The sequence below is a fragment of the Plectropomus leopardus genome, chromosome 19 (genome assembly GCF_008729295.1).
Source record: "Plectropomus leopardus isolate mb chromosome 19, YSFRI_Pleo_2.0, whole genome shotgun sequence".
NCBI lineage: Eukaryota > Metazoa > Chordata > Actinopteri > Perciformes > Serranidae > Plectropomus > Plectropomus leopardus.
Genome location: NC_056481.1, coordinates 22750292 through 22778062, shown reverse-complemented (window position 1 = coordinate 22778062; position 27771 = coordinate 22750292). Strand labels below are relative to the sequence as shown.

The window sequence follows — 27771 nt, the reverse complement described above, 5'->3', positions numbered from 1 at the left end:
GATTTTAGACTATTATGTGTGGACAACAACAACTGTCTGTAACATATTGAGAGAATCAGAGTGTCACCGATGATGAGGACAGTAAATCACATATCTTACCCCATCATGTGGATGTTTTCTAATGAGTAGTTCCACAGTTTTATGAAACTTACAACTGTCAAATGAATTTAGTGCAGTTTCTTAACAGCCAAAAAAGTGCTGACAGACTAAAAGCTGCTTTAGATTTAGTAAATTGTTGACGTAAAAATGATGAGAATGTAAAACTAGAGACTATGTTGTGATCAGGCCACACCATTAGCAATCTATGATGCAAAAAAACTGAAGTGAATGCGAATGTGCCAAAAGCTGCAGTTTATCTAATGTCCACTTTAGGCTGAATCCAAAGAGTCTATCCTCACAGACACCCATGTTAAAGAAAACATATAGAGGAGAAATAAACATATTTACAGCCTGATACAAAAAGTGGTTTCAGTAATACAGTGGTTCAGGTGGGGATATTAATGGCTGGTTACACATTTCGGTCTATCGGTTCATCTTGATACTCTTCAGTTTAGAGCACTGCATACCACTCAGATCTGGTAGGGGTTAGCTAGCTAACAGAGATGCTCAAGCTAAGCTTTTGATCTCTTAAGCTAATTCTTTTTAAAATCTCACACCTTTACATTTTGTTAAGGCCAAAAGTTATGCATTAGTAAGGGCCAGCTGCTTGAGTGCCAGGCTGGGTGCTGATAGTGTTCTTTCCTTCTAGTAAGATTCATCCTCCAAAGCTAGAGCCTCTCGCCCAAATATGGTCATTTCTTGCTTAAAAAAAAAAGACTGAAAAAAAGAGTAAAAATTAAACTAAAAAACTAAGATGGCGAAAGCCGAAATGTCAAACCAGAGGCTTAAAAACAGCAGTCCACAAAAAAAGTCAGTTATTTATTTATTTACAGTCTATGGATCACACCATCTATGAAAAAGCAAACCTCAACTTAAAACAAATGTGGCTCAGGGGCATAAAGTAGGGGATGCTGATAGCCCCCTACTACCTGCTCAAACCACACCTATCTTCGCACACAACCTTCATTTTGATCTCAAGCACACACCTGTAAACTTTAATGACTGCATCTTGTTATAGTGGTCAGACAGATACACATATAATATAAACACCTGGCAAACACCAACAACACTTCTGTGGATGTTCCTGCTACAATGGGTGCCAACTAAACCACATTTGGTTATCATGACACACACAAGCCCCTTTTCCACTGCCTGTTTAAGGCGGGTATATTGCACCATTATGCCAGCTCACCGTTCTGTGTAAAAGGTACACTTGCGGAATGGGGGATACAAAGTTGTTTCATCTTTAAGCCAACACAGGAGGTAGAAACAGTGCCGAAACGGTATCTGTGTAAACAGTACAACCAGCAGGATGAGATCATGGGCCGGACGGGCGTGACGTTTTGGCAATGTATAATTTGAGCGACCAATAGTGGCCATTAGTGGCTAGCTCAAAGGACAGCAGCCATAAATGTCAGCAAATTAGGAAAGGAATGAGATTCAGGAGCTCCTGAGGCCAACACTGTTGTGTGAACTCTCACACCTGTCACACCTCTTTCGGATCTGCGATGCCTGCATGCTGCCTAAAAATCACACACCAGAGCGGTATGCTGCTGATGTTGTTTAGTTCTGTGCAAAAATGAAAAGAATGCATGAAGGACTCTGTAGCGGCCCTGTAGCACAAGCTTTGTCTAAAAAGAACTACAGAATCCCAAAGTGAAAACAAAAATGGCCTCTGCAAGGTTTTTGTGTAAAAATAAAGCGGCAGTCTGTAATAGTTTGCATGTTTTTAACTTCCATGTGTTGTAAATGTGGCATGTAGTATCCCGATTCATGTTAGGACCAATGATTTCATTCATGCGAATGCTCATGACACTGAAAAGGACACTACTTACTTTCTGTCATCTCTTTTCGTGTTTATGTAAACCCTTAAAAGGCAATAAACAAACGGCTGCGATGACCATTTTTTCTTGACGCACAATACACATTAATTACAAAAACTGATTGTGTGCTAAATCCTAAAGGAGACAGAATTCATTTACTAGGGGTGTTGAAATGCCAAGATGGAGCACATATGCCTTTTTGTGAGGGCCATCAATTCCTCTGAGACAGTTAACAAACAGGAATCATGAGCTGAATAACCATTAGATTATATTTCTAGAGGTGTGTTTCAGAAAAAACAAGATCAGTGATTTCTAACTATACACTATCAGCAATTTCTTCCAGTGACCGGGACAAAAAAACACCTACATCTCATTTGCACTGGGTAATACTTTTCAAAAGAAACATATCATGACCGACATTACGTCCACGGGCAACGGTTTGTTCCAGTAGTGTGACGTTGCTGCACAGCAGTGAAAAGTTATTAGACAATAAAAATTGTTTGTACATGATTGTAATTCATGAAAGACAGCTGGAGCCGCCTTCATAAAGTGTCTGTGTAGGACTTACTGCTGTGTTATTTCAACTCAGCTGTGACTTAATTCAAAATGTTCCCGGAAAATAACAAAGAAACAGCGGACTAAGGTAAACATGGTGCCCATTAACGTCATTCACTGTAACTACTCTCTGGAACACGTCTGTTGAAGAATTAACACCGTCATTATCAAAAACACGCAAAGAGAGGTCGGACTAGAAGGATGAGAAAAAGCATTGAAAACAAGGAAATTGTCATAAATCGTTCTATTCTTTGCCAACAATCACAGCTGAGAGACGCTGTGTTCTGGGACAGCATGACGTGATTTTCTGCTGTGACAGAGCCTGTACGACATGCCTGTGTGTGTGTGTGTCCATCTGTATCTCAATCTGTGTGTGTGTGTGTGTGTGTGTGTGTGTGCGTGTGTGTGTGTGTGTGTGTGTGTGTGTGTGTGTGTGTGTTGGATTCACAGTGTGTGAATTGGGGGGACGGCATGGGAACATGGCATCTGAATCACACGAGACGCAAAAAAAAAATGACACATGCAGGTCATGAAACATCCACCAAGCCCCACACACACACACATGCACACACACACAAGCGCGTGCACGCACGCACACACACACACCATTGATTTTTCATATTGGACTTTAAGGCACAGGGCAGGACCCGAGCTCGACTGTGCTGCAGGGAAATGTGTGTTTAGAGGCACAGGTTCAACTTGAGTGCACACTGTGCTACTGTGGAAACACATAATGTTTGAAACAAAATGTTATGACTGTGCAAATACATTTAGCTAAAACATTTGCAAATAATATGGCATGCAGCGAGCGCTCGACATCAGCTCTGTCTCTGCATTGAGCTGTGACAAAGACTCCTGGATCACGTAGAACTATTTCACTGAGTAGGCTTCATCAAATCTGCATAAGTGAGACAGTAGAGACCATCAACAGCCATCTGGCTTTTCAACCTTTTGTTCGTCTTGATTGATTATTCTGAATTTGCACATTGCAATCTCTTTGTGAAAGTAACATCTTCATGAGTCACCTCAAGATTTTTACCTGCAGTATCATTTGAGTGATGAATTATTGATTATCTGTTTTATCCAATATGCCATTTCAGCACACTCATTCAACTTAGTATAAGATAAGTAAAGATACTAAGCAGTATGTCAGAAAAAAATCAGTCATGAGTAAATGTCAATAAATAACCTCTTTCATAATACATGTTTATACGGTGTTAATTTGTCCAAATTAACTCAAATCCAATATGTTGTTTCAAATTTTTCAAAATTTAGTAAGATGATCTTACTTGTGAGCAGTGCACAAATAATCAAAACTATATGATGTAGGAGTTGACAGATTATCAGCCTGGCCAATTTTTGGGGATGATATTTGTCGTTTTGATGATTATCTGTATCAGCATTTTATTTGAATTATGGCAGATAAATACATTTTTTAGATAGTGCAAAGAAAATGCCAGCATAGGAGGAACTTTTACTTCGTAAAACTGCAGGGAGCAATTTTCATTTTTTAATCAAAATTTTCACTTGACTTTATAAAAAAAAAAAAAAAAAAAAAAAAGTTGCTGGGAATAGCTGTAAATGATGTTGAAAGTTTTAGTTTTGATTGAACATTTTCTACAGGCACATATCTGTTATCGGTCTCAATAACTACTAATAATCTGTATCGGTATCTGCCCTGAAAAACCACTATTGGTCAACCCCTAATATGTAAATCATTTCATAACCGACAGCACAGCAGTAGTATTTGTGGTTCTCTTTGAATGACGAAAATAGTGCTGCTTAACTATCTCTTTTTCTTTATGGTGTAATAAAGTGAAGTTGAAAGAGTTATTTTAGAGGTAGAAGGATACCATAATACCAAACTGACAGAAAAAGAGTTCTCAGAGACAACAAAAGATGAAAATTGATGGGCGTAACATAAATCTTATTGTTACATAAAGTAAAATAATCTAGAAGACTGCTGTCTTTTTAAGTTGACAGTCATTGACAACATCAATAGAGGAGACTTTAAATGTGAATTTATAGTTTGGAAAAACACTTAATGGCAATAAGTTCTCATCTAACCTCAAAACTCGACAACAGCTTCCAAAGGACAGCCAACCTTGTCTCCTTATTAAATTCATGAGTTATCCATTTTGTGCTAATAGTCACACTGAAGTTTTCTACATCCCTCCTCAGATGAGACTCCTTGCTGTAGGAGGCTTGCGTCCAAGGTTAAAAGCTTGTCAGATTGCCAGTTGCAGTAAATGGCATGAGTGTAATTGCTTTGCACAGTGAAAAACTAGAATTATTGCCTCACGGTTGTATGCCTCCATTCTCCTGGGAAGCTGCACTTACAGTTTCTGTCCACGTCTATGAAAACATGGATGTTTTACACACACCTTCACCCAGCAGCACAGAAGACCTACACTATCAGCACAGTTTCAAGGTCTACACCCAAGAATAGCTTCACCAATTCAGTATCTGACCAAATGTCTCCCTTCTGTTCCTTAGATATAACACTGAGTAATGGCAAGAGAAGTGTTTTTGCAGAACAATATTATGTCACAGTGACATCAACCTCTGAACTTTTGAATATAAAACACCATAACTTCATCATTATATCTCATTACACATTTGTATGAAATTCTTTTCATAATTAGTGTATGAATTCTTGAGTTACAGCCAAAACATGTTTTGTGAGGTCACGGTGACTTTAATTTTTGACCACCAAATTCTAATCAGTTCACTGTTAAGTCCAAGTGGATGTTTGTGTCATGTTTGCAGATCTTCCCCTAATGTGTTCATTAGATTTAGTGTTCACCAGAAGAAGATGGATCCAAAATCACAGTGACCTTGACCTTTCATCTATAACCATCAAAATCATATCAATTCATCACTGAGTCCAGGTTTGTACCAAAGTTGAAGATGATCTGGAGAAATTGCATTCAAAAGAATGAAACAGACAAGGTCACAGTGACCTTGACCCTTGACCATCAAACTCCATGTAATTCATTGTTGGGTTCAAATTTATGTTTGTGCCAAATTTCAGGAAGTTCCCTCAAAGCCTTCTTGAGATATTGCGTTCATGAGAATTGAGATGGACACACATACGTCTGCAGGCGTACGGACAGACAATCCAAAAACAGTGCCTCATGCTATGGCTATCACAGGTGCTGAGGCATAAAAAGAAGTCATGGAGGGAAAGGGCAGGGGAAACGGTTTCAAGAATGATGAAAGGTATTTCTACTTCTGCTGACCATTACCCTGGAGTGAAAAACATCACCACCACTTAATGCCGTGTAACATTCCATCCCTCAGTTTCTGCCTCCATCCTTTAAACTGGCTCCTACAATCTGTTTGACCTTCTTTCACTCTCAATCTACAGCCAAAAAGCAATCCCAAGGCTGATCAGGACATTCTTCTTTGAAAACAACATAAAGGGAGAACCAATCTACTTCAACTCCTTTTTCCATCTCCGCTGAAGCCCCTCAGGTATTATTTTCTCAGAAACTGATATCGCTGAATAGTTGAATTTGTCCAATATAAAAGCCAAATGGAGCAGTAATGTTGTCACTTGGCACAGTCAGGTCTCAGAGGCATAGCATCAGTGAGTACAGAGGACTGCAGCATACTGTCTGTATTCAACAAGCACAGAATTGCATAAATTGGCGACCTCCAGCAACAGCACTTAATCTCTCTCAATCCATATATCCTGTAGAAGCACTATAGAAAGTTTCTTTGCATGTCTTTTAAGGTACACAGCAAAATCAATGAATGCACTCTTATTTTAGGTCTTGCAAATGCATTTCTGTACATTCAATGTCTGGAGAATCTAGAAGTTAAATCTACATTTAATAATACAACAAAACTGAAAAAGTACCAGTGTTTAACTATGCCACCACATACTCACAACTGGTGGGTCATGGTCCAAAAGTGGGTCACTGGTCCATTCTGAATGGGCCGCAAAGTGACTTGTTAACATTTCAAGTTTGTGAAAAATACACTTCATTTTGAAGTGCAGTGACTTTCTGGCATAAAGCTTTTATTTTAAAGTGTCATTTGTGCTTATTCTTGTAATATGTTTTATTACTTTGTGTTTTAAGTGCACATGTTGTTTACAATTTGTGAAATATAATTAAATATGTGGTCATTTAATGTGTGAACCTTGAACTAATAACTACAGAGAAATCTGGACCACTTAGTTAGACCAGTTGTGCACCACTGACTTAGACTTTATCCAAAATTATCATAGCCAAAAACTTAATATGCAAGGAATAGAATGAAAAATTAAGCTTCTTATTAAAATTAATTACTGTAAAAGCATATTATGCCAACAAGGGGCTGTAGAATTGGAGCGACTCAGGCAATTTGTGTCAAAAATTCATAGTGCTCACGCTGAGTGGCTAAATTCATCAAAAATATATTTCAGAAAAGATCTGCTCCTCACTGAAATGGAAAGAAGCAAATGCACAACAGACAGACCTCTATGCTCTTCTCTGTCTGTCTTATTTCACTGGGATGTATCAGCACAGCGGCAGCACTGTCTCGGACATAATTGAAAAGCTGTAGATAATTGAGATAATGGCTGATTGAGATTGGATCTATATTTTCTGCTGTTCTCTTTCTCAAGGAAGCATGGACAATCTCTCATCATGTGGCTTTATCAACTCACTTATCGCTAATCACAATAAGGAATGGCAATTAATGTGTCAGCGTGATTTAAAAAAAATCAGTGTCATACAACTATGACAACTATTCATGAAGCTGCCTACATGCAAGAGGAGGAAGTTCTCTGAAAATGAATGTAATCCATTAACAACGCAAAAAGCTTTAAAATCAAGTCGACAATGAAAGATGTCAGTTTTCTCAGTGAGTGCAATCAAAGAATGAAGGGTACATATGAGGTGTATCTCAATATGGGGGAAAACTAAATTAACTTCTGTGGTGTATGGAAATTACACAATCATACGGCAAACTAAACACACAGGCTTATATCAAATATATACATATATTGTCAAAATAACAACAACACTAATGCCCTCTGCTTTGAAATTACACTTCATAAGGGGCTGAAACCTACTGATCAATTGGTTGGTTAATATAATCTTGTTCAAACAAATTCTCATTAGTTGGACAATTGCTGGTGTTATGTACAGTTGTATATCTCTGTTTAATAATGTTTGAGAATATTACTTTTGTGGGTTTCTATTGTGTATTTTTTAGTCTGAAAAGCTGAAAGTATGTAGTAAGATATGCAGATAGGAAAAATTAGATACTTCCCAAGCCTAAAAGGCGGTTTGCTCCTTGCATATCGCTTTGCTATATTTGTCAAAAATGATTTGTTAACACAAGCCAAATCAGCTTTAGATGGTTAAATAAAACATATGCCTGTTGTTTATGGCTTGTTGTTCTGTTGCCAAAAAAAGAACATCATTGTAATCTGAAATCAAACAAATGTACACTTTCTACCCCTCACTTTTATAATGTGTGCAGGTATTCAGCCATAATTTCCCTCTTCTATGAACTTGCAATATGTGAAAGAGCTATGTAGTGAACTTTCATAGATTAAAAAAGCTTAGAGAGGTAGTATTATATATTTTAATAGGCATCACTGTGAGTTCACACCTCTGCGCCACTTTCGCTTTACTGCGGATTCCCTACTCTAAGACCCTTGATTCTTATCGGCCATGAACTGCTTCCCCCCTCAGGAAATCAAGAAATGTGATTGTAAGAGTCAGACAGTGGGGGTTAGGGGGTGGATTTTCTATCTCTACCATAATACCTTTTTTAGACATGATAAGGCCAGAAATTCCTTCCAGGGAACAATTATCTCAAAGTTTTATGAATTAATGTGGCATCTAGAAGTGGCAGGCTTTGTCTGTCTCCAGGAGAAGCTCACCTCTCCACAGAGAAATGTTCAAAAGCCCATCACACTGCAGCATACTCCTACCTGTACTGTGTGTGTGTGTGTGTGTGTGTGTGTGTGTGTGTGTGTGTGTGTGTGTTTGTGTTCACTTCAGAGGAAATTGTACTCACCCCAGCTGCAAAGCCTAAACTTCCATCCAAGATGCGCTTCTGTAAAGGGCATAGAAGAGGACAGATTGTTTGAGTCGGTCAAATCAATACCCTCAAACCCTTCAGTAAACCTCTTACTGTTGACATAACTGGTAAAAATGCAACATGCCCCATGGGCCAGAGGTTCAGAGATAACAAAAAAACTCAATCTACCAGCGAAACCCTTCTGTCAACAGAGGGGTTTCATGTGATGTACTGTAACATACACTCTTGTCGCTCTTGGAAACAGCAGCTGAATGGCTAAAAACATTTAAAGGCATGTTGTCTTGCTATCAATAACTTCTGGTTACTTTATGTGCTGTTTTCATTTAGAAACTGTGATTTAATAACTGATAAATCTGATCAAGTTTGTTTGGTTGTTTGTTTGTTTTTTTTTTTAAAAGACCAAAAGCATCTGAGATAAGCTTATGTTTAATCAGTCCATATTCTGGGTATTATGGGTATTTTTTCTGCTTCAAGTAATTTTTTTGTCTTTTGTTTTGAAGATGGACAGATCTACACTTTCTCCCACTGTACAAAAAGGAAGCCAAAGTATCCCTGATATGGCTGCTGCCATCTTGCGTTGATGACGTAATTTGAAGCCAGAGTCTGTGCAGTAGCAATCACCACAGTATAATGATCTCACCATCCAACCAATCACAAACATCCATCAACCCTCAAATTGTGCAAATTGAAACTGCAAATATAAAGTACACCTAATGGAAATGCTTCAACTTTGAAAAAAAAAACCCCTCGGTTATTGCAAAAAAGTTTTTCAGCTCGAATGAGGTGGTATTTCATGTGATTCAAAAAAGCCATATTTTGAAAAAACTGCAACAGTAAAAATTTTTTGACTTTTATATGTCACATGATAAAGGAACTGACTCCCTCGGGCATGATGCAGCAGGCGCTATAAGAGGTGTCATTGCCATCCTCTGTGAAATTTTGGACTATCACCTCCCAGAAATTCCTCATAAGTGGCTGCTTCCACGTATAAGGGGCTTGCCTTTTCCATTATCACTCGCATAACACGCCTAAATCACCTTGGATTCAAAATAATGACGGCTAGTGCTGCAATAGAAATAAACCTGCTAATATTTTGAACATCCATCACCATGATTCTTGGAATGTTATTCACATGTCAATGTCAATACACATTGCTGAGTTTTGCACAAATCTGTAATGGAAACTCGTCTTTTGATCGCGAGCACACTGATTGACACTCATGTTGATCATAATGTCAAACACCCTTTTTAATATCATCAAATAACTACTTAAAACAAAACTTGTCTAAAAAAGCATGGTAAGAACTACCTAAACTGATAGAAACCATCTTTGGGAAAATTTGATTTGACATGTGCTTTGAGTTTTTAGTTTGGCCCATGTCTCATACACAAACATGAAGGGGCCCAGTTTATGACCTATACTGCAAATCAAAAAGTTAAATTGTCTATCTTTGTTATACAGTGCATGTTTCACACACATAACTACGACAATCAATAATAAGTTCAATGTAAAAGTTGTTTCAACACAATACTATCATAATCAGCTCGAGGAAAACACTGCCTCAAGAATACAGTCCTATCCTATCCAATCCTACCAAAACCCATGAGGTTACATTTAAGATATTGGATTACATCTACCCATCCAATCACTTCTTACATGAGAGATTCAATTGGGACAACAACTAGTGTGGATTATTTGAGAGGCTTTTGATCATATTTTTTTCTATTTGTGAACCTGTATAGGAATTTTGGCTTGTATTTCAGTGCTGGCCTCAATCTAAGGATATACTCCCACCCTCTAAATGTAATGTCGATTACAGCTGGAGAACTCACAAAGTGGAAAAACATGGATTTTCTGATAAAATATAGAACACTTTATTCACACGTAAATATTTGAAGGTTAATAATCCATAAATAAATGGAGGGCAAAATGAACTCAAGCTACTTGCAAAATCTCTTCAATAGATAATGGAGCTCTGAAACTGCTGCTGCTCTGCTAAGGTGCTGCTCTCTCTACGTGTGCTGCATACACATTATGTAGCATGACGAACATCCACATTAGAAGAAATAATTTGACATTTTGGGAAATTGGCTGATTTCTTGCTCACCAAGAGTGACATGAGAAGATGATGTCACTCTCATGTCTGATCATTAAATATGGCGTTACAAGCCAGGATAAAATAGTCCTAGCTGGAAATATAGTAGATAGTAGATTGGAAGATGTCCAAAGGTAAGAAAATTCCCCTACCGACACCTCTAGGGCTCACTGTTCAACATGTTACACCACATTTGTTTAATCCATGCAAAAAAACTTGAACATGGTAAATTTGATTTTGTTTGTATAAATAAAATACAAAAAGAAATATTAATAGTTGTGGTTTAGAAGTTCTGGCACAAAAGCAGATTGTATTACAAGCTGTTTGGCAGCTTCATCTTATTCAGATGCTGCTGCTATCATCCTGACAAAAACTAGGAAATATGACAATGTTACTCCAGTTCTAAAATCCTTACACCTGCTACCTATCGCTCAGAGAATTGATTTTAAAATCTCACTGCTTGTGTATAAATCTATAAATGTATATATCTCTGACATGCTTGTGACATATGAAGCTTCTAGGACCGTCAGGACGTCTGGGGCTGGCTTACTGAGAGTCACAAGAGTTTATATTATCATTCAGCATAAAGCTGAAACTTCCTCCCAGATGATTTTAGGCAAGCCCAGACTCTTATCACTTTAAGGCAAAGCTAAAAACTTTCCTTTTTTACACTGTCTACTCCAACTACTGATGACTACAAAATTATTTTTAAAATGGATATTATAAAATTTTTAATTATCTTGTTTTTCTTTGCACCTCTTGTTTGCACTTTTGCTATTTAATAGTGATTTTTAATTTTAGATCTTTGAAATCATTTTATAATTAGTTTGACCTTTTATATATTATCTCTTTACTCTTTTATTTAAAATCTGTATGCTTCATTATTGTGCTATACAAATAAAGCTACCTTGCCTTACTTTTGTACAGGAACATTTTTAGCTGTTTCCCCCTGTTTGTATGTCTTTATGCTAAGCTTGGCTAACCACCTGCTGACTTCAGCTACCCTCTTACCAAACAAATATGGGAGTGGTATCCTGCCATCTAATTCTTGCCAAGACAGTGGCTAAGTAAGTGCCAACTTCTCTTTAAAACCAATGTGTGAAGTGTTTACTGAAGCTTTGCACGTCTGTTGGATTTTGGTTTTGAACAATACCTGCCGGCTGGAGAAGACAAACACCAGAGCTGCTCCGGCAGCAGTCAGACCCCAGGTGAACAGAGTGCCCAGCAGGGCCTGGGTCACAGGGCTGTAGCCTTCCAGCATGGTGCCAGACCTAGACAAACAACACACACACATATACACTCAGGCTAATCCCACAGCACAGTCACATTGCTTCGGAAGATGTAGCAGATGTTTTCTTGTTCTTGCTTTTACAGAAACTTTGAGAAGTGGGAGAAAACAAACTGGGTGAATCGAAATCTTCTAGTCACCGTTGGGACATAACTGCAGCTTTCCGACACCTTTCACAAGTATCTAAAACTTTAAACCCTGAGCCAATTGGTACAATTTCTTTCAAAAACATGGGAAAAAGTTATTCAGCAACTTAGCAAGAAATGTTCAACACATTGCAAAAAAAAAAAAAAAAAAAGATTCAAAAATTTTTTTTTTTTTAAAGCTAGGGAAAATGTGTCGCAAATCTTTTAAAGATAGATAATGACATAAAGGTCATAATTACATATTTCAAATTATATTATGGAATATTATATTTTTAAGGACTTTTTCCAAGTTTCCAACTATTGTTTGCCTTGTTTTGTTTTTTTTTTCCTTTTACTTTAATAACAACCTGAGCCTGTCAGTGACACAAAAAAGCACTTTTAGTGAACAAACATTGAGGTTTTAAACATGTTCCTAATAGTTACATTGCAGTCTGTTTTGCAGCTGCAGGCTGCAGCAGTCTCGCTCAGTACAGGCCCAACTTCAGTAACTGTTGTTTGCATTAGTCACTCAGGCACAAAAATGTGAGAAAATAGGATTCAGGTTGAAAAATACAAAAGCAAATAAGCAAATATTATCCCCATCCAGGAGTCAGTGCAATAAATGTGACTTGTAAACAAAAAAATAAACTTTTCAGAAGTTTGTATATTTGACTCCCAAGATCAGACAAAAATGAGAGAACAAACATCAGATCCCACAAATGAGCTCGTGGCTGACTCATCTTAAATGTGTGTCCTTAAGCCCTCACATTACTAGTCTGACACACACCCGCTGAACAAATGAGATTCAAATCCTGTTTGCTCAGGAGGTCTTTCATATCCTGGTATTTTCATTTGCATTTGTGGAGCGAAACCTGTGAAAGTTCATCCATCTTCTCTCAATTAAAAGATAATACAAGACACACTGCAAGACACACATTACAGTTAATGCAGTGTATGGTAGGTGCTGTGAATACAAAGAATGTCACCTGTGAAACACTTTTAAAAAAAAAAAGTAACTATTTAATAATTCTTTAAGAGGTTTACAGCAGAGATGGGAATCACCAGAAGTCACATAACACAATATTATCACAATACTTAAGTCATGAAACAATATTATTTTATAATTTTGGATGTGTTAGGATATGCTGACACATATGAGCAATAAATTGCAATTATTACCTTTATCAACTGCAAATTGTCTTTTAAACTGTCAACACCCATTTTATTTTTTAAGCTTTCAGTTTGTTCATCTCACTTTGATCTTTTTGCAGAAAGCAGTATCTAGTGGACAGAAAAAGACATTGATGTTATGATAAATGGAATAATTGCAAGAATATTACCTGAAAATTAGTTTTAAAACAAAATGACAAACAAGAAATTACCTGGAAAAAAAGATGACATAATTTTTAAAATTCAATTATAATTAGCAATAAATCATTTTTTTACCAGGGGTCGGCAACCTTTACTATCAAAAGAGCCATTTCTGGCCCAAAACAAAAAAAAAATCTGTCTGGAGCCACAGGTAACACAACAGATATAGTCAAACTAGCCTATCAATATTATTAATGGGTCTACATGAGCATTCATCAATATGTTTGACCACTATTTATTATTTTTTGTTACATTAACTTTGCAGTGTTGGTGGTAAACATTAAAAGATCTATCCATGCACTGTTATTATTATCTCTATGCACCAATAACTTCTCCATTTTCCTCTGAGATTTCTCCTATCTTGGATTTGGAATCCATAGCTAGTCAGGCTTTTTTGATCCAGGACCGCCCACCATTTTTTAAATTTGGCAAAATTTAGCAGAAAAGGCACCAAGGCCACAGAAATATGATGCATTTTTTAGTTAATGAAATACATTTTCACATTCCGTGTACAGGCTGCATATTTTTGCAATTGAAAAATTGAATGAAAACTTTTTAAAAATAATCGCAATTCATTTCCATATAATTTTTAGTCAGAGACACAGGAGCCACTTGAGAGGGGCTAAAGAGCCGCATGTGGCTCTAGAGCCTCAGGTTGCCTACCCCTGCCCTAGACATTTTCCCCTAGCTTTTTTTGAAAAATGTGAAGAAGGTAAGGAGCAACAAACGAAGAAATGGGCCAAAAAATAGCGAGAAATTAGAAAAAAAAAAGTACAAAAAATGTACCTGAAAGTTAGTAAAAAACGAAATAAATAAAATAAATAAATAGAAAGTGACTTGGAAAACATGATTTAAAAAATAAAATAATTCTGTAACACAATTTAAACATGTAATTATAATAATTATCCATAAATAGTTTCCCCCCTAGCTTTTTCTTTTTCCCCCTAGCTTTTTATTACAGTAATTCTATAAGCCCACTATTTTCATGCAATTTATGTAACATTTCTTACCAAGTTACTTAATTCCTTTTTCCCACGTTTTTGAAAGAAATTTCACCAATTTGCTAAGGGTTCAAAGGTTGAAATAGTTGCAAAGGGTATCTGAAAGCAGCACAAGAAAAGTGACGTCAATCCAGGTTCTTAAAGGGTTAAAGTGGCTTAAAATTGCAGCTTTTCACATTTGCATTCAATAAATAAACATTTGTGTTTTGCCTGCTGCAAATATTTACCAAAGCAAGCTGCAACTGCTTTCATGTATTTATTGAATGGCATCTTCATGAGAACATAAATTAAAGAAACATGTAATGGGAATATTTATCTCACTGTAGCAATGAAAGCTGTTTTCATAATGTATCGACTGCTGACAACTCCATATGGTAAAAATATGACTTACAAATATTGAGATTCATACCAGATAGGCGATATTAATTTTGAAAGAGAACATTGTTGCATTTTTTCTGTATGATTATGTGTTCCCATAGATAAACTGCATGTGTTATGATGAGTCTGTGGATTTAGAGTGCGGCGTTCAGCTTTCACCTGCATTTTTACATAAACATTGAAATGTTTGTTTTTTATTATCTGTTGCTGTCGAAGTGTGCATGAACTGAATTAATGTGGCGTCATTGACACTGTTGTGTGTGATAAACGTCGTCTCCGTGTTTATGAGTTGCAAACTAAGACTTCATGTGTGCACTGAGAAACCGACGGGACCAAGCTGTGAATGAGAGCCAACCGGCTAACTTAAATGTTTGCGCGCCTTATATTACAAAATAACACGGTTATGTTTTACTCAAACTCTCCTCGCGAGGTAATGAAACAACATTCATTCATTCGGCTGAGTTACATTTTACCGTGAGTGCATGGTTTCGGTTATTTTTTTACATTAGTTTCAGGTTTACTCACTTGTTTCCAGTGGCACCTCGACTCCTCTGTATTTACTTCCTACTTCCCGGTCCACGTGTCTATGACAGTAAAAGCCCCGCCTCATCTCGCAGCTGATTGGTTTATTAATTTGACAGCAGAAACAGCTGTGGAGAGGAAATGAGACAGCTGAGGAAATGTAGTATTTTCCACATTTAACAAATACTGGGCATTTTTAAAGTGCAAACACTGTGTAATCAGGGTTTAAATCAAGTTTGTTAAAACACAAAATCGATTTTTTTTTTAAACCTGACAGGATTTCATGACAATAAGAGTGAGATTGCTAAAAGCTAGTGTCCTTTTTACTCCACTGCATTAACACAAATACAACTTTACAAATTGAAAATCAAACAGCCTTCAGTCAGTTTATGAAATACGTTGCATTCTCGTAGAATAAACTACCCCAGAGTGCTGCATATAAAAGATTAAATTAGCTCTACCTGCCTTAACCAGCTATACATTTGTAAATTAGAAATACTTCCTTGACACACCGTAGAACTGTGTGTGATCAGCAGTGCCAAACCTAGCACATTCAGCACCGTGGGCAAGGTGCTCGGGGCACTGGGCACTGGGCACTGGGCACCCCCCCCCCCAAAAAAAATACAATTGTACATGATACAACTTAATTGACAAACAATCTAAATTAAAACACAAGGTGTTTTATGGCAAGTAGCAGACTGCACTGACAGGCACTGTGGCGACTACAGTAACAAGCACTTGAGCAACACTTCAACAGCGACTCAGCGATGTCGCTCAGCACACTGTTGCTGTGTTGCTCATAGTTTGAACACAGCACTAACATTAGATCATTTTTCTTGTATTTTTTTTCCTTATGTTATTTTTTTCCCTTTTTACCAAAGGGAGATTTTGCGTCCCATCTCCCACCACACTACCAGCCACCTATGTCACCTATAGGAAGATTTGCCATAGAACTGGGGCATTTTTTTGTACTTTTATACTTAAAGTACATGTTGTTCATATTAGGTGCTTTAACTGAAGCAACTGTTTAAATGTTGGTCTTGCAATAGACTACTAATGGGGACTTTTTAAAATGTAGTAGTACTAGTTTTGCTCCTCCACCACTGTTTTTTGGGTGCACATGTGTGTGCACGTGTGTGTGCACATGTGGACATTGCACTTGCTGGCCTCTGATAAGTACCAGATTCTGGGGATGTTGCTGGGGATTTTTTCTCTACCAAGTGGAAGTTTCCAGGATTGCTGCTCTCACTCACCTCTCAGCAGTAATTTATAGGCTTATTGATCTCTATTGACTAATTCAGCTCTCTCACTGACCACTAAATTTCCATCACCTCTTACTTGTATTTTATTTTATTTTTTTCTTTGCATAATCTTTGACTTTAAAGTTTCATGTAAAACACTGTATAAAAACATTGTAACACTAATGGTTAATGGCATAATCATCACAATTAACCATCCAAACACTGATAAATATCTGGTGTGAGTCTTTTATCACACCAGCAACATTAAGCAGATCAGAACATATCACCTAAAAGTTTCTTTTAATCTCCTAATCATGGCTTAAAATGCAGTAAATCTTATGTATCCATTGCATTATGATTCCTCAGAGGATAAGCTTTTCATCAATGGATTTCTGTCCTTACAGGATTTGCATAATGGTGGCTCAAGAAAGAAGCCCCATTCTTTGATTGGGAGGACCTGACTGATGTTTACCGCTGATGTGTAACACTCCTGCACTTTCATGCTAATACAACTTCAAAACACCTACCTTGGAAATATCCCAATTTCACATAACACTGTATATTTTTTGTCAGTTTTGCATCATAATAACAGAAATAGACTGCCACGGAAAATTTCAGCAAAAGTGTTACACCTAGCCCTGTTGTTTTTACAGCATTAAAAAGTTATTGAGTATTTGTTTTCCATCAGGTATCTTGCTTTGAATTAAATGCAGAAATCACCAATCATCAGGAAACATGTGCCACCCCTGGATACAATAAATCCATCCGCTGATGCATTCAGATTATGCCTCATCCCATTCAATTGATGAAACACAGATGTTACAGTGCAGTTGGGATTCCTGTGCTACCAACAATCCCTGAAATATTTTACATTTTTGTGTTGCAATTGCAGGAAGTCTGATTTGTATTACACTGGTGTGACTCTGGGTTCATAGTTGGTGTTGCTGGGAAACAAAGGGATAAAAATAAGCTGATACCCAGAAACAATACACAAGATATTAGGACATGAGGAGTTTCCAGTTTTCTTCTCTAGCAAATTCCTCTCACTTCCAAGTATGCTGAAAGCATTTGGTGCAGCATGCCATTCCATATGTGACATCTTTGACTGAAAATACCTTCTTATGGAACATTTTTTGTCAAAGCTACAATAACACAATCTGATTCACATTAAGCTCGAATTGTTATATTGCATGCACACTGCAGATGATCCCTGTGTTTCATTTAGGGCTGTTTTTTTCCACATCACTACCATGGCTACATGGATGGCAATGTCACGTAGTTGTATGTCTTGTTGTTGCTTAACCTTTTTGGTCATGATTGAAAAATCTCAAAAACTATCAGATGGATTGCCATAAAATTTGATACAGACATTCATGATCCCAAGAGAATGAATCCTACAGAAATTGGTGATCCCTTCATGTATCCTGTAGCACCATCATAAGTTCAGCATTAGTCGTTCAGACTGAAACATCTTCAGAAAAATTGTAGGGACTGCTATAAAATTTGCAAAAGAAAAGTAGTTCTTTGATGATAAATCCTAAATATTTCTGTGGAAGTTATTCTTATTGAGGGAGAAAGCTTACCAGCTCCAAGATGGACTTACATGTTGTTTTGTACATTCATGGTCCCCAGAGGATGTTGGTGATTCCTTCATGTATCCTGTAGTGCCATGAAGAGTTCAACATTAGAAAAACACATCTTAACAACTGCTGGATGGATGCCATGAACTTAACTACAGTTATTCAGGGTCCCTTGAGGATTAACCTTAAAGACTGCACTGGACCTCTGACTTTTCACAGACACAAGTAGTTACAAATGTTCACTTATATGAGGCTGTCATTTGTGTTATTTTTTTTATTGTCTTAATAAACTGTGGGCTCGATGGCAATGCATAAAATTTGGTATAGAATTTCAAAATCCCTTTAGGATGAAACTTGAGGACTTTGATCATCCTCTGAGTTTAACTCCATACCCACTAGCAGATCGAATTTCTTATTTTATACAGTGAAATAGCCTGCCACCCACCAGGTGATTGGGCTAAACATTTTGTATAGACATCTATGTATGTTATTGTTCCCAGAGGATGGATCCTTATAATGATTTCCTTTAAAAAAAAAAAAAAAATAGCGCTGCCATGAAGTTTACAATTTTAATTTGGAATATTTTGCCAATTAGTGCCACCATCGGGTTAGAATTTCAAATCATTAAAAACTTTTATGACCAAGCGCAAAATCTAACAATGAAAAATTAAGATGGTGAACATGGTAAACATTATGCCTGCTAAACAGTATTATGTTACCATTGTCCCTGTGAGCATATCGGAATGCTGATGTTAACAATTACCCACAACACCACTAAACACACCATTACAGGGCTGCTGACATGGCTGCAGTATGGTTTACATTCTAGATTTAGGTGGGTATCTTGTCATCCTCATGTGATTTCGACAATAATAAGCAGCTATTTTTAAAGTGTAAGTATTTTCTAGTGTTGACTGGTAAAGAATTCAAAGCCACAGCTGTATGACAGCAAAAGAAAAAATATTTTCCTGTGACCCCACATGTGAGATGGTGAAGAGAAAGGACATTCTTTGGCAAAAAAAATAAGACCTTGGAACAGAGCACCTCATAAAATAGAAACAGACATCTTTTTTTTTCAGCTTCCCCTGCTACCATTTCCAAGTAGTATTATGGCGCTACTGTTACAAAGGCGACTGAATCAAATCCCATTTTCCTCAGTTTGTTTGGTTGTTTCACAGTCCGCCATTTCAGCTATTGGTGAAAGTTACCGCAAAAAAACTGTGGCTAGCTAGGGAAAACAAAATTGCTATCCCTTCCTTTAAGCCATCAATCGATTCTTAATTTTCGAGAGACTGTACTCTGTGGCTAACAGAATTGCACAGTGAAAGCAAGGCTTATAGATCGCCCAAGGATTATGTTTTTATGTAAGCTAACCTGGAGGCTAATGTCGCCCTGGTTCCCTAAGTAAAAAGTCTATGGGATTTTTCCATTGGATTTTGGATCATTGCAGAAAATATGCTCTGTGAAAAGAAATGTGTATGATGCTTTGAGGTTTTGTTCAGCAAGACAATCTTCACAAATGAACACTATTTTTATTATTTTTGAAGCTAAAATGCAACTGCTAGAAGTAAAAGGCTAATGCTGGGCTATAACGAACTACACTATGGTCATGTCGCCACAGCAATGACGCTGTAAAGCTGTGTTTGACATCGTTTGGTGCAATGATAATCTGTAGTGTCATTTAGCAACTTGTCAGCAGCCACCTTTTTTAAGACACAAAAAAGCTTCAAAGTTCATGAGTTGGGTACTTAATGATGTATTTTATGCGGGAGAAAAAAACATGAAAGTCTCTTCAGCTTGTGTTAATCACAGACCTTATTTCAGGCTTCTAACCAGTGTTGCCAGATTGTAAATATTAAACTATTGCATCAGAGGCTCAAAATGATCATATTTTGAGAAAAATTATCGTACACCAATTACAACCACGAGAACAAATAGGTTACATTTCTAACTTTAGTAAACAATTTATTAAACATCTTTTTGACACATCTACAAATCTAACCATACCCACGACCCTGGAGAGAAGCCATTTCTAAGTCTACATGATTCAGCCCACAGCTAAAGTCAGTATATGAGTTGGGGGGGCAAGTATAAACCATAAGTTCTTATTGCAAAATCATTGTACAAATACAATAATTATTGTGTATCTGGCAGCACTGCTACTAACCAAAAACAAAAAAAAGTTATTTCTGGGTGTTAGGACTCGTTACTGGGTTCTCTTAAGGGAACCAATCTCAACACCAGTGGTGTCATTACTGTATTGCCATTACACTGTGCAATCAGCCTTTACTTCATATAGATAAGTTAAAAAAAATCCACATTAAATGGGTCTTTTCTGATTAACAGTGAGATAGTCCTGAACCTTGAATTTCTCAATATGAAAGCTGTCATCTATGTGATTCCACATGGCTCGTCCTTTCATTGCAGACACTTCTGCTGCACGTGGACATGGAAGCCAGCGTGTCTGTTTGAACGCTGCAGTGAAATACTGCCTGTGAAATACGAAGCTGTCAAACGTCTCCAAATTTAGCACCATGAAACAGTGTTTCCAGTGATGTTTTTACGGTGTGTTGGGGTTGGGGTGGAGAGTTGGGTTTTGCCGTATGAAGTGCCAGTCCCCTGAGGGAGGTTAAGCCACAACCTAATCAGGAGTTTAGACTACAAAGGCATTTTTCCCAGTTAATTGGAACCAGTTAAAAGTTAGAGTGAAGGTATGTCTTGACATATCTTTGAGGAAATCTGTGACATCTGATGAATGAGCTCTCAGATAGGGTCTTAAGAATTAGATAAAATCAGCGGATAAAGGTGATGGGAAGAATTGACAACTTTTGATTGAGCTTTACTTGACGGTGGGTGGCGGAACATGCGGGAAGTTTTTGGGGGGATGTTTCCAGGGTATTCCAGCTATGCGTGTCAGAGCGGCAACAGGACGGAGGTCATTGCTCATCCAGAGTCTTTAATCTTGCTACCCCCAACAGGAATCTACCCGTCTTTCTCTTATCCATGTCTTGCCTCCCTTCCTTGCGCTCTCGTCTCTTTTTCACCTCTCACTTTTCCTCTTTCACCTCCTTCTTTTGTTAAGTAAGGAAAACAAGGTTGAAAGGGTCAGAGGAGGATGGAAGGAGTCGAAGAAGCGAAAACAGCATCCCATGTCAAATGTCAAAAAACAAAAGCCCTGAAAAAACACACGGCGGACTTCTATATCCTGTCGGCAGATTTACACAGTCTGGGTTGTAAAGGTGGGTGGCCTGAGCAACAAGATAGTGTTATTATGTGTGTGTGTGTGTGTGTGTTTAGGCTTAGTTGTATGACCCCCCACTGAACTGTGAAAGAGCCTTAGAGAAGAGAAGGAAGAGAAGCTCAGGGGTGGAGCAGGGTGAGACAAAATGGATGGTGGTGAGGGGGGTGAAGTAAACAGAAGCAGAGGGGAGAGAAGAAAGAGTAGAGAGAAAAAGTTATGAAAACAAAAGTATTGTAGCAGATGGGGCCCGGGTTTACCTTGGAAACACGGCAGAGAAACTGGGGGAGCGTTGAGGAATTGGAAAAGGGGCGTGAGCCAAGCTGGAGTTTATCACAATCTCTGGAGACTGATGAACAGGGGGGGTGTCCACACACGCACACACACACACACACACATACACGGCAGCAGCAGACACACTCCTCACTCCTCACTCACTATGGGGGGAAGAGATATAAAAGGGCTCCCAGGGAGAAAGAGTGGTCAGGCAAGCGTCCGAGTGTTCGTCCTGCTCATTTCCACACTGTTGAGTGTTTACGGGAGTGAGTCAGAGTGGGTATCAAAGAGAAGCGTGCTGACTCCACCACAAAGGAATACACTTTGACAGGTTTTTTTAAAAGATAAAAGGAGGTAACGATTGACTGGATGGAGGCAGCTGAAGAGTTTCTGAAGCCTGGCCGCTCTTGAACCTGAAAACAGTGTTTGATTTTCAGGTTTTTCGGTTGAGTTGTTTACTCCTCTCCATCTGAGTACTTTTTACTTCCACCACGGGGAGTCAAGAGGTGTCTCTTGAGTTGCTCGCAGAGGAATTTAAAACAGAGACGTTCTCCCTCTGAGCTGCCACTGCTCTGACTGTAATTTTGCATTTTAATTCTCTTTTTCAATCAATTATTTGATGCGCTGAGGCAGCATGGACGCCTCATTTTTATCAGATATAGACTATAATGACACTTATGTGGAGGAGCACTTTTTCCTCGAGGACAGTATTGATGGCTTTGGCATCACCATGGCTCTGCTCTACTTGGTTGTCTGCATCCTGGGACTTGCAGGCAATGCCATTGTTGTTGTTGTCATTTTAAAACTGGACAAAATGTCATCCTCCACGACAGTGTACATTTTCAACCTGGCGCTCGCAGATGGACTCTTCATGGTCGGTCTTCCGTTTATAGCGAGCCAGAACTTCCAGAACCACTGGATGTTTGGCGACATAGCGTGCAAAGTAGTCATGGTGCTGGACGGCATCAACCAGTTCACCAGCGTCTTCTGTTTGACAGCAATGAGCATTGACCGCTACATGGCGCTGGCTGACCCGCTTCGTTTTGCACGATGGAGAACGCCACGCTGGGCCAAGATCGTCTCAGTGTTCCTGTGGCTGTTCTCGCTCCTCACCATCCTCCCCATGGCGCTTCACTTCTCAGCTGATCGAGGCCTGTGTATACCAGATCTTGTATCGGACGCCTGGTGGCTCGGCGTCTTGTCTTACACCTTTGTCATGGGGTTTGCTTTGCCATTCATGGTCATGATGGCTGCCTATGCAGCGCTGCTGCTCATGCTGTGGTCCCAGCGTCTCCGAACGCAAACGCTAAATCACGAGAGCCACCAACTGGAGCGACAAGTCACTAAAATGGTCATCGCAGTCGTAGTGGTGTTTGGGATCTGCTGGCTGCCTTTTTACACCTTCAACTTCTGCTCGCTGTATCAAAGAGGCCCGTTCCTGACCTTCGCCAGAGCTTTCGAGTTTGTGGTCCTGCTGTCGTACTCGTGGAGCTGTGCTAACCCCATCCTCTACGCCTGCCTCTCTGATACCTTCAGGAGGCATTTCCGCACACTCCTCTGCCCTGCATCCAAGTCATCTCCCAGCATGCAGTGCAGCACTGAACGGTATGACTTAAATGGAACAGGTGTGCGGGATGTGACAATTCTGGCGTAGAGAGACAATAAAAACAAACTCGCCATTTTACTCTGTATCCTGTCATGATGCACTGCATGATACTTCTCTAACATTATGTACTCATTTAATGGTTTGTAGATATGTGATAAATTCTCATTTTTAATTTCTCAACTTAACTTGAAATGTGTTAAGGTTTATTTTCTTTAATCTTATTGTCCTATGTGATCAGATGTGCCAAATTTGAGGGAATTCTGTTCATAACTGCCTCAAATGTAGAAATTAAGAAATTTTAAACACTCTTGTTTTGCAGTGGTGCCCCCAGAATTTTTCATAGAGGTGGCCAGAGGGGGGCACTGAAGATCTTTGGGTGGCAAACCAAAACCAAAAGCCATAACTGAATTTCAGGAATTCAGTTTTGCTGTTTAAGTAAGATTTTTGAAGCCTCGAATTTGGCATTTGCAGTCGCCATCTTATATTTTTTGAGCCAGAAGTGACTATATTTGGGTAAAAGGATGGAGATGTGGAGGAGTGAGGGGTGGTCCTGACTCACAGATTGTGGTGATGCTCTTTAGCTTGTAAACATTTTTATATGCTGTAAAGTTTGGCATTTTAACATGGCTGTCTGCAGGGATTTACCAGGTTTTGGAGCCAACCCCAAGTGGGTATAATCCATAATAGGAACTGCAGTTTTTAGCACTATCGTCTTGGCTTCAATTTTCAGCTCTGGAGGTTGTCACATGGTCACAAGACAATATTGACTATGTGCCATAACCAAAATGAGCGTGCCACAGCCTGTTAAAGACCAGTTATTCCAGTTATTTTTGCTAGAGGGGGTCAGCAATTGCATCAGGAGGGCCATTGCCCCCTTTGGCCCCACCTTAGGACACCACTGTTATCACACAGTTTGTTGTTTGAGTTCTGACCATGAATCTCTCTGCCCGTCTGAAATGTGTACCTTCCTCTCCCAGTGGAAATTAAAAAGTTTCCTTTAAAATTTTTCCAGTTTCTTTCACAAAACAGGAAGAAAAAGGGTCATCAAACAGCATTATTCAATCTGACTCCTGGTAACACAAATCCCCCGTCTTGACAGAGCACGAGTCCACCTCCTGCTCTCTCTGACTCAGACCTGTTGTATAAATTGTCTTCTCATAACTCAGACCGCTTAGGTGACCTGTTCCACTGCATCCCCTGTTCTCCAGCATTTCACCAGAACTAATGAAATGAGGCACAAGAGGGATGAAGCGTGGACAGGTGGAGTGTAAACAGAATAACATGGGACACATGCCTGTGGCCAAACACCAGCACAAAGATACGCACAGACAGCTTCTCGGCTCCCACAGCTGGACTATGTCCGAGTAGCTTTAAATGCAGTAGACCTTCATGTGAGTGTGTTTTTGCCTGGGTGGCCATGTGCATGCACCTGCACACATGCATGCTGGGAGCCGTGTGTGCCCTGGGCTTACTGTGGTATTCTGCTTGAACCTGGCTCACTGAGGAGGATTTCCAAAGGATTTTGGGGGGAAATGAACAGGATAAAAAGGGAACACATGTATTCACTTTGTTTACTGAGGTTATTCGTGAGTTAAAAAAAACATACCAGCACTTGTATTTGTATGGAAACTGGCATTATATTTTTTTCTGTTTCATTGTATAGAGTTGATTGTCAGAACAGATGTTGGCTGTCAATTATCATTGATGTAAATATGTATAAGTGAGAAAATGGTGTTTGCGACAATCTGTATTTTGATGTGAGGCAGTCACTCTATATATAACCATTTATCAGATGCTATTGACTGTAAATAAACACAGTTGCTTCTGCTATATTTGTTTTTGTGACTATTTTTCAGAACAAAGGAATAAAACATGTACATACATATCTCATAAACAATGTTTTCTTATATGGATGTAAGAATTTTTTGAAAACTCTGTCACTACGGTAGTGGAAAGTTACTAAATACATTTTACTTGAGTGCTGTACTAAAGTAAAACTTGTACTTGATTATTTCTATTTTTTTTATGACAGATATTGACTTCATCTAGTTAAATTAACAGCAATAAAAATAAAAAATCAGCTCCACCTCATCCAACTTAAACATGCTCCTTACAGGTTAATGCATCAAAATATTAATGCAACAATACATTTGTATCAAAATACAACAAGGGACCAATTTGCATGAACGTTACAGTGAAGCATTGCTACAAAATATCTAAAAAATTTAATTTAAATTTGTAATTTAAAAAAAAAGAATTTATAAATAGGTCTTTGTTTTGCTTTTTAATTGGATAAAGCCAGAGGTTTCCTTGGCTTAAAAAGTTTCTACTTGGGCAGTCTGTCACTTTTCAGATAACATAACACTGAAATTGTTTATTTTGTATGCCATTTATGGTATTCATTTACTTATTTTACAGTAGGGCACTGCTAAATACAATATATCTAAAAAAAAAAACCAAAAACAAACAAACAAGTTTTTTGTATTCTGCCAGATTTTTTCTCCTGTCAGTTTAGTTTTTTAGAAATATTATTTTCTCTTGTCTTATTTTTAACTATTTATTTTCCTCCTATTTTTTATTTATTTTTTTATTATCTAAGAAGTCCTGCAGAAGAGCAGTGTCTGTACTATGTAAATGCACTTATTATATTCATGCTGCATTTGTATATTTATCAGTAAATTCTATGTTTGTGTATATTTGCTGACAATGTGTGCAAATTGACCCCTTTATAATATAATGCTTAAAACCAAAAGATAAAACCCAAAGTTTGCAACCTTCTCGACTTGTGACCCCTTACAAAATAAAGTATCTACTTGTGCAATCCTTCATTTTACAGATGTCTAAGTTGATAGTTCCATTTAAGAGAGATTTATCTTCTAAACTTAAATGTCCAAATAATGAAAACAGAATTGCTTGATCGTCTTTCCTTGCCAGTTGATCATCTAACAGCCCCTTAAACATACTGACCCTTTGGAGATAGCCACATGGATACATCAGAACCAATTTTCAAATAACACCATACCAATAATACCACTATGATAATATGTCAGTTATTTTTCTGCAGAAAAGATACTTTTATTTGATGATAACATTTGATAATACTAATAAGTCAAAATGCAGAACTTATACTTTACTTTCACACAGTATTTTCACATTGTTGCATTGGTACTTCTACTTAAGCAAAGTAACTCCCATCTTTCACCCGTGAAATGGCAAGCAGGGGCAGAGCCAGATATCAGAAACATTTGGGGCCCATCCTAAACCTAGGGGGGCTGGGGTCATCCTCTCTCAGGGAGATTTTTTTTTTTAATCATTTACAGCATATGCACCATTTTCCAGGCCACTTGAAGTAATAGAATGCCTCAAAATCTGTCCATTATTTTGAAAAAAACATGATAGTTGCACAGAAAAAAAAAATCATCCTGTAGAGTCTATATCACATTTTGTATCTAATTGTTCTCCTGTTCTCATCATTCTGAAACCATAACCGAACAAATGCTGAGGATATCTTATCTTCACTCCTGCCGCCTAAAAAGAGGTAACATTTGTGTGATGTTACAATTTTTAATGTACGTAACATAATAAAATAGGTCAGGTATAAATTTAGCCTAAACAGCAGTACTAATCTTGAAACCTGTTTTTGTTACACTTATAATAATCTGAGCTGCCCTTATTGTAAATGAAGGAATCCCAACAATGCTGTCGCTATATGGAGGCTCTCTCATTAAAAAAATAAGAGGTTGATTAGAAAAAAAACTTAATATAATGTTCTGGTGAATTTCAAGATTTCCAAAAAGTCCATGTACTTCTGCTATAAAACGAACAGGCAGATTGAGCATCTCCCGCAGAGCCTGCTTCGTTACTTTGCCTGGTGGGCATTCTATGAACTGGAAAGGCTCCAGTAAATGTCAAGCCTGCTTGCTGAGACCTACTTGTGTCTGCCAGCTTGTTTTTACCAGGCCTAATAACCCTCTGACATCTTACAAAAGTTATAAAGATGCTCATGTGCGACGGCAAAGAAGAATTTGATGGACAGTGAGATGAAACTAAGTTCAGCGTCAGCCCAAAAGCAAAATACAAAACACTGACAACAACTGATTTTATCGCAGGGCTAACTATCATATGAAATTTAAACGGTTTTGACATGATATCAAATGGCCTAATTAGCTACTTATGTTTTCATCTCAAGCTTTAACCTTTTGAAACCTGGAGCTACATGACTTTTTTGTCCTACTTTGAGAACCCTGAGTAAATCAGTGTGATTTCTTTCAAAAACATGGGTAAAAAGCAATGAGCAACTTCGTAAGAAATGTTTCACAAATTGCAAGAAATAAATAGGTTTAGAAAATTATTTTTGTAAAAAAGCTAGGGGAAAATGTCTAGGGGAAAAAGAAAAAAGCTAGGGAAAACTATTTTGATGGATAATTAATAAATTATATGTAATTACATGTTAAAATTGTGTCATATTATTTTTATAATTTTTAAAGCACTTTTTCCAAGTCACTTCCTTTTTTATTTATCTATTGTT

At 38.0% G+C, this 27771-nt stretch overlaps 2 protein-coding genes across 3 annotated transcripts in view; one reads left to right on the top strand and one right to left on the bottom strand.

Moving 5' to 3' along the window:
* The window catches only part of LOC121959165 (zinc transporter ZIP11-like), a 148239-nt gene extending 132888 nt beyond the window's left edge, over nt 1-15351 (bottom strand). For both annotated transcript variants that reach the window (XM_042508370.1, XM_042508371.1), the window contains exons 1-3: nt 15306-15351; nt 11771-11888; nt 8499-8537 (exon numbers count right to left, since the gene is read on the bottom strand). In XM_042508370.1, coding sequence (XP_042364304.1) covers nt 8499-8537; nt 11771-11878 — 147 coding nt within the window. In that variant the 5' untranslated portion in view covers nt 11879-11888; nt 15306-15351. The remainder of the gene's footprint in view (nt 1-8498; nt 8538-11770; nt 11889-15305) is intronic.
* A 6517-nt stretch (nt 15352-21868) lies between these two features.
* Nucleotides 21869-25073, top strand: LOC121958853 (somatostatin receptor type 2). Its single transcript, XM_042508001.1, has one exon. It carries the CDS (start codon nt 22272-22274, stop codon nt 23289-23291), a length of 1020 nt encoding a protein of 339 aa, XP_042363935.1. The 5' UTR covers nt 21869-22271; the 3' UTR covers nt 23292-25073.
* The last annotated feature ends 2698 nt before the right edge of the window (nt 25074-27771 follow it).